At 34.6% G+C, this 7,956-nt stretch overlaps 1 protein-coding gene across 4 annotated transcripts in view; it reads right to left on the bottom strand.

Moving 5' to 3' along the window:
- The window catches only part of Trank1 (tetratricopeptide repeat and ankyrin repeat containing 1), a 113,550-nt gene that overhangs the window by 20,179 nt on the left and 85,415 nt on the right, over positions 1-7,956 (bottom strand). For all 4 annotated transcript variants that reach the window (XM_033756997.1, XM_010629675.2, XM_010629676.3 and 1 more), the window contains 2 exons: positions 4,075-4,218; positions 3,190-3,346 (listed from right to left, as the gene is read on the bottom strand). In XM_033756997.1, the coding sequence (XP_033612888.1) occupies positions 3,190-3,346; positions 4,075-4,218 (301 nt within the window). The remainder of the gene's footprint in view (positions 1-3,189; positions 3,347-4,074; positions 4,219-7,956) is intronic.

The following is a 7,956-nucleotide window of genomic DNA, read 5'->3' as shown; positions in this document are numbered from 1 at the left end:
AAAAAAAAAAAAAAAAAAACAGAGGCTTATTGAAGACAATGTTCACATTAGAAAAATAGAATGAGTTCAAATATATAACATAATGATGAACTTCAAGACGTTCAAATAACAATATAAATATCAGAGTGAAAAGTAATGAAATTGATAAAAAAATTAATGAATTAAAGAGCTAGTTCTTTGAAAGAATATTAAAAAATAGATAAATTACTAGCCAAACTCACCAAAAGAAAGAGAAAACATTTACATTCATGCAATTAGAAATGACTAAGGCAAAATTACAACAGGTACTATTGAAATTCAGAAGATAGTAGCTACTATGAAAACTTGTTTTCTAACAGATTGGAAATTTTTAAAGAGATGGACAGATTGTTAGATTCATATGAATTACCAATACTAAATCAAGAATACATAAAAATTCTGAACATTCCAAGAACAAGCAATGAAATTGAGGCAGAAAAAAAAAAAAACCTATGAACTGAAAATAGTTCAAGACCTGATGGATTCACTGCTGAATTCTATAAGACCTTTAAAGATATTATAACACCAATACTCCTCAAACTCTTCAACGAAATTGAAAGGGAAGGAGCACTTCCAAACTCATTTCTGGAAGCCAGCATCACTCTGATGCCCATTCCAGACAAAGACTCAACTATAAAAACAAACTAAAAGCCAATATCCTTAACAAATATAAATACCAAAATCCTTAAGAAGATACTGGCAAACAGAATACAATAATCATTAAAATATATACATTATGATCATGTGCATCTCATCTCAAGAGTTGCAAGAATGGCTCAACCATCCTTTTTCATTTTGTAATGGATCCTTGCAATCCTTTTGAATTTTGAATTTTTAAATTAAAATAAGTCTGCTTGAAAAATCTCTTACAATGACTGTTAGAATATATTTTGAGATTAAAAGAAATGCGAATTGCAGGAAAAATTGAGAAATACCACATTAAGCCAACCCATGCCTTTTCCTTTTTGCTGAAGAGGTAAAGACCCATGGAGAGAAAATATGACTTGAACAAGGTCATGTGACTACAAAGGTGGAAAAGTTTTATGACAAGTCAGGTTTTTAAACTCTAAGCCTTTGATTTTCCCCATCATATCATACTAGTCAAATCTGAGGAACATTTATTCATGGTCCCCAGTGGAGCCAGAAGCAATAACAAGAGGTAGCCTCCATAAAACCAGCTCAGGAAACCAGAAAATCTCTCTACAGTAGCTGGGCCCTGCTCCTTCCCCTTCCCTTAAAGAAACAACCTAGAGGAGTCACCTCAATAATTAACCTTCAGATCTTCACTTCATTTTTTAAAATTAGCTAGTCTTAGTAAATTATGAAAATAATATGAGAAGTTATCATTTTGTAAAGTCTGCAAAAAGCACAGAAAGCACAAAATTAAAAAGTAAAAGGTATTCATATTTACTCAAAAATTTCATACCTGCCAATCTTAGCACCAGAGGTAAGACAGCAAATAGTTTGCATCAGAATAAGTCATACATATTCTACCTCCAAATTCTCCTTATATAAACCTTTGTTACTCATAATAAGGAACTGAATGGTTACAGATAAATAAATCCTCTGGTGAATCTCTTACTACCTGAATCTTTGGTTCTTGTTTTGTGAAATTTAGGAACCAGATTCAGACAACCTATGATCCCTCACTATCAAACTCTCACGAACTTACTTTTTTTTTTTTTTTTTTTTTTTTTTTTTTCATTTTTTGGTACCAGGGATTTAACATGGGACCTTGTGCTTGCGAGACAAGCAGTGGAACAGCTGAGCTAAGTCCCTGGCCCACAAATTTAATTCTTGATATACAAACACAGGAACTGAATTAGATTTGATATATACACTTAATACATGTTTGTATATATGTAAACATACAGCACATGTATATTTTATTCTAATATACACACATATAGTTTTATAATTATATAATATAAAGTTCTTTAAATTAGGAAATTCTATCTGTACTGCTTTAAAATTTTGCTTTTTTATATGCGCACCCATGTTTATAGAGGCACAGTTTGTAATAGCTAAAACTTGGAAACAGCCCACTAGCCCATCAATTGGAGACTGGATAAAGAAGATGTGGTTCTTCTATAAAATGGAGTACTACTCAGCCATAAAGAAGAAGAAATTAGATTCATTCATAGGAAAGTGGATACATATTGAGGATTTACTCCTCAGTGAAATAAATAAATCACATGTGTAAATACCGAATAGTTTCTCTGGAGTGAAAAACTGTAACAGTACATAAGATCCTCATGATATGATTGACAATGTGAAATAGGAAGAAAAGGGCCAAAGGTATAGGGAAAGCAGGAAGGGCAGGGGAAAGATAATAAGGGAAAAGAAAAAATATGAGAAAATGAAAAAATGGACATAAAGTATTTGTAAATAGGAAAGGGATGAGGGGCTGAAGGGATGGCAGGAGTAAGGGGAAAAAATGAGAATCAAGACCTGTCATGTAAAGGTACAAGATCTCAATGATGAATATAACTGTACTGTATACCTAAAATGTACCAATAAACTCAATGAGAAAAAAAATTTTTTTGCTGTTTTGAATTGAGTGTTTTGAACTGAGTGTTTTGAACATCTTTCTATAGCCTTAAGTGGAAATCCACCTTATTCTTTAATGGTTGCATTAAATTATTTATTTAATTATATTCCACTAAGAGAAATACGTTTATCATTTTTTCCATTGGACACTCAAGTTGGTTTTAGCTTTACATAATTACAAATTGGACAGCAATCTTTATTTTCATAGATATTGCAAATCAACAACCAAAAATCTCATAGCAATTGTATCCTCCCTACAGGGCACATTTCCTCTAACCTTGGTCCAAAACACTTTTAAAGGACGAATGAAAGATTTTCCCTGAAGGAGTTAACCCTCCCACTCCACTACAACCCACCCTTTCTCATACATCTTCACACATAAGCAAGAGCACTTATTTTTCGCAAGACTGTGCAAAAGAAAAGAAATGCTTTCAAAGGACTACACCTGGGCTGGGAGTGTAACTCAGTGGTGAGGCACTTACCCAGCATGCATAAGACCAGGGTTCAATGCCCAGGACTATAAAAACAAAACAATAAAATATACTCTTTATACCTTACCATAAGAATAGTTGAGAGAAACATGCTTCTTCCAACAAGAAGAATAATTTAATGAGGTCTTACCTTTATTTTCATCTGTCTTGACAACTTGGACAAAACCTCTTCTAATGAAATATTTGAAAGCAGAAGCCCGTTTCTCCAGGTTTTCATCAAAGATCCAGAGGTTGACCCGAGCCCGTGTGATGGCAGTGTACAGTTGTTTCAGTTCTCCGTTAAGAAGCTAAGGATATGTTGAGGACAAAAATGATAAGCCTTTTGCCCACAGTTATAGTATGCTACACTTTAATAGGCTTGCTCTGATTTTGGAAAAATACAAAAGCTGAATTTTAGAAAAGTATGGCACAAATATGAGCAGTATACCAGATGCTCAATAGATGCAGAAGAAATAAGCAAGGTTTTCATGAGGTTATAAGAAACTCCACCTCTTCCCATCCAAAAAGGTAAGTAAGTAAGCATGACCCATTTGAATCTGCTATAGTTGTTTTAAATTTCAACTCTGAAATAATTATAGATTTACCAGAAGTTAACAAAGGTAATACACCCTTCACTCATTTTACTCCAATGGTTCATTTTATACAATTGCTGAGACTTAATTTTTTAAATTAAACTAGTCATACATATCTACTACAATTATCATTAAGACTAGACTACACAAGACCTATTCCATGACTGCATCAAAATTTATTCCAAAGGTAAAAAGAAGGTCCTATACTTCCCCTTCCACTTTCAAACAGCACCTCACTCATCCTGTCCAGCTCTCTGCTGAGAAAAAGGGAGTTTTCCAACAATGAGATTTTTAGCGCTCCATTTTCTACACTCCTCTCTTTTTGTTGAAGTAAAGAAAGACCAGCCAAGTGCAAGCCTTTATTTTTCATGTTTTCTTCTCTTCCATGCCTTGTTTCCTGGACCCATGGCAAATAAATGAGTGGACAAATGGCAGAATTTTACCTTGTACATTTCTGGATTCACTGTGAGGGACCGAGACTGAGAACTCGGTTTCTCCAGGGGCACTTCAACCAAAGGCCAATTTCCCAGTCTGGAGTCAGATGATGAAGGTATGAATGAAGATATGATCTTCCATTCCTTGTAAGCCTGAACAACAATGATGAATTAAAGACCAACAGAATACACTTTGAAAAGGCCTCCCAACTTCATGGAAAATCAATCCCCACTTGAAGCATCAGGTTTGTCTTTGTGTTATCAACAATACTATGGCTCATTTTCAGAGAAGTGGGTGCTGGGCTAACTATACTGCACCCTTCCTTCCCAAATTAATGGAAGTGGTCAGATCTTGGGACAGAGGCAAAGGCCTATAGTTAGTCACACTCAGAATGCACCACTAAAAAGCAGACACTAGAGGAGATCTCCATACCAGCAACAAAACCATTCCACTATTATCATTCTGAAAACCTCAGCAGATAAAAAAGAAAAAAAAAGAAACAAACAAATGAGAAGACAAGGCAGCAAAATGCCTCCAAACACTTCCAACTCCCCCATAGCTGATCAATGGGGCATTAATAGGGAGGAAATAAAAAAAACAAACAGATGAATTATACAAAATGACAAAAGAGGAGATAAAAAACAGATTAATAATGTATTCAGCAAGCTTAGAGAAGAAATAACTAACCAAAAAATGGAATTAATAAAAAGATCAGTGAATTTACAGAAGACACTAAAATAAGCTAGCTGAGCTAAACAAAATGAATCAAAGCAAAACAACTTTAGCAAAAATCAGAGTTCATAAAAACATACTAAACAAAAATTCAAGAGATAAAAATTCTAATCAAAGTACAGACAGCAGAAGTTACCAATATGAGGACAATATCAGAACTAGAAGACGGGTCTGATGCAGGTGATCATCAAAGACTCAGAGATACCTTAAAACAACAAAAGAGCATGGAAAATGGATCTAACTGTTGGTAGGGTTGCTGGGAGAAAGGAACATTTCTCCATTGTTGGTGGGGGAGCAGATTGGTGCAACCACTGTGGAAATCAATATGGAGATACCTCAAACAACTAGGACTAGAGGTTCCATTTGACCCAGCTATCCCTCTGCTGGGTATCTTCCTAAAAGAATTAAAAGAATCACCACAGTGATATATGCTCACCCATGTTTATAGTGGCACAGTTTCTAATAGCTAAAATGTGAAAACAGCCCAATTGCCCATCAGTTGGAGACTGGATAAAGAAGATGTGGTTCTTCTATAAAATGGAGTACTACTCAGCCATGAAGAATGAGAAACTAGAGTCATTTGTAGGAAAATGTATGCATACTGAGGCCACACTCTTAAGTGAAATAAATAGGATACACATGTGTAAATACCGAACAGTTTCTCTGCTGTGAAAAAAAGTGAAAATAAGATCCAAATTGTATAACTGATAATGTGAAATAGGAAGAAAAGGGCTAAAGGTGTAGGGGAAGTGGGAGGGGTAGGGGAAAGATAATAAAGGAAAGGAAAAAAAACATGAGAAAATGAAAATAAAGTGTTTGTAAATAGAGAAGGGAGGAGGGGGTGAAGGGAGAGCAGGGATAAGGGGAAAAAATGAGAACCAAGACCTGTCATGTAAAGGTACAAGATCCCAATGATGAATATAACTGTACTGTATACCTAAAATGTACCAATAAACTCAATGAGAAAAAAATAAAATACATAATGAACTAAAATGTTAGAATCCCCTTAATAAAAGGCCCATTTAAATACGGCAACTGAGCCAGGGATTTAGCTCTGTGGTTCCACTGCCTGACTCACAAATGCAAGGTCCTAAGTTCAATCCCTGGTACAAAAAAAAAAAAGAAAGAAAGAAAAAACCCAGCAACTGAAATGAGCAGACAATACTTTGAAGAAGTACAAAGGGCCACACATTCATAAAAAATGTCCAACAACTCTGGCCATTAGAGAAATGTAAATTAAGACAACACTGAGATTCAATCTTATTCCAGAAAGAAAAACCATCATCAAGAGCTCAAATATAAAAAATGTTGGCAAGGCTGCAGGGAAAAAGGAACTCTGCTACATTGTTGATGGTAATGCAAACTAGTACAACTTCTATGGAAATCAGTATAGAGGTGCCTTAAAAAACTAAAACTATTCCATTCAACCAAGCTATTCCCCTTCTAAGTATCTTCCAGAAAGAGTTAAAGACATCATATGATAGTGATACATGCTCACCCATATTTATAACAGCACAACTCATAATACCTAAATCTTGGATGCAATCTATATGTGCATCAACAGTTGAATGAGTAAAGAAAATGTGATATTTATAAATAATGGAGTACTACCGTTCCATAAACAAGGATAAATTTGAGTCATTTGTAGGAAAATGTATGTACCTTGAGACCATAATGGTAAGTGAAATAAATGAAACACACAATTTTAAATATTTCATGATTTCTCTCATATGAGAAACCCAAATATAAATAAAAAACCAAATAAAAGGTAGCTAATAGGAAATAGAGAGATAGATCTTTTATAAATGAGAAAAGGACCAAAAGATAGAGGAAGGGAGAGGAAGGGGAGAGGAAAGAAATAAAAAAGAATTAAGTGTATTACATGCATGTACCTCCCCACAAGGAATAAAAACATTCTGTGCTGTAAACACGTACTAAGAAAAAAAAACAGTGGTGATGCTTCTAATCAATTTTTTAATCAATCTCCATGTCTGAAAAGAGATGTTAATCATGAAATCATTTTATCTAGGTATTTATAAAAGATCTTCAGAACAAAAAAATCTTTATGATTATCCTATGTGTGAAGGTATTTAGCTGATGGAATTATCTGCCAAGGGAAGCAGGCAAAAAACAAGTGCTTGATATTAGAAAAGACCCACCTAACAGGTAGCATAAGGTGAAGACTGGCTGACCTTCAAAGAGTCAGGAAAGCATAGTGCATTTTAAAACTGCTTGGAGAGAGAAAAAGCTGCTCAGATGGTGCATGGCCACCTGTTTCCATGAAAGAAACACATTTTTTTCAAAATATAAACTTCTAGGAGCAAGGGTGTATACCTATCCACTTGTCACAATAAAAGTTGTAGCATTTAAAAGTCTTCCGGCTTCTTCTCTTGGGAATAATAACTGTGAAAGAAAGTGCTTCAATTCTCCCAGTAAGTCTACCTTTGGGGTGCCTATTTTCAAGTTGCCCAGCCTAGCTTCAGAAGTAGCTAGGATTTGAGGTGTTCACATTGGGCCAGAAGTTCTCTTTAGAAGTCTTATTGTATAAATAAGATGAAGCAGATGTTAACAAAAGATTCAGTTTGGCATTTATTTTTAATTTCATGTAACTCATGAAGCTTTAGTGGAAGTACAAGGTCAAGCCTTTCCTATTTTTAGGATTAAGGTGATACAGAATAGTTGAATTTTTCTTTCACAGGGCCCATCACAAGTTACAGATATTTATATTCAGAGCCCCTCGAGCTTCTTACTGGCACACACATTCAACTAGCACTTGGTGAAGGGCAGAAACAACAGAATCTTACCCCTTCCTCTTTTAGGGGAGTCTCACTCCAACTTTACAACGAATTTATTATTGAAAGAAAAATACTTGGAAATTAAAATGTTTCCAAGGTTAATGGGTGGGCATCGATTTGTTAGCAAAATTCAAAACAAAAGGAATAAACATAAAGAATAGTGATGATATACTAATTCCAGAAGGACCCTGAGGCCAACGCACATGTGATGCTTTAAAAGGAAGTAAGTCTAATAGAAAAAGATTTATAACTCAAACTATCTGAGTTCATTTCAGGCTCTCCCACCTGTATTAATACTATGGGCAATTTAACTAATCTCAGTGATTTTTGGCTTTACTTATAGAATGAGGAATATATATATAT

This window comes from Fukomys damarensis, unplaced genomic scaffold, assembly GCF_012274545.1.
Source record: "Fukomys damarensis isolate Sample0158 unplaced genomic scaffold, DMR_v1.0_HiC HiC_scaffold_28, whole genome shotgun sequence".
Taxonomy (NCBI): domain Eukaryota; kingdom Metazoa; phylum Chordata; class Mammalia; order Rodentia; family Bathyergidae; genus Fukomys; species Fukomys damarensis.
The sequence above is the reverse complement of the archived record's forward strand: the minus strand, read 5'-3'. Positions and strand labels throughout refer to the sequence as shown.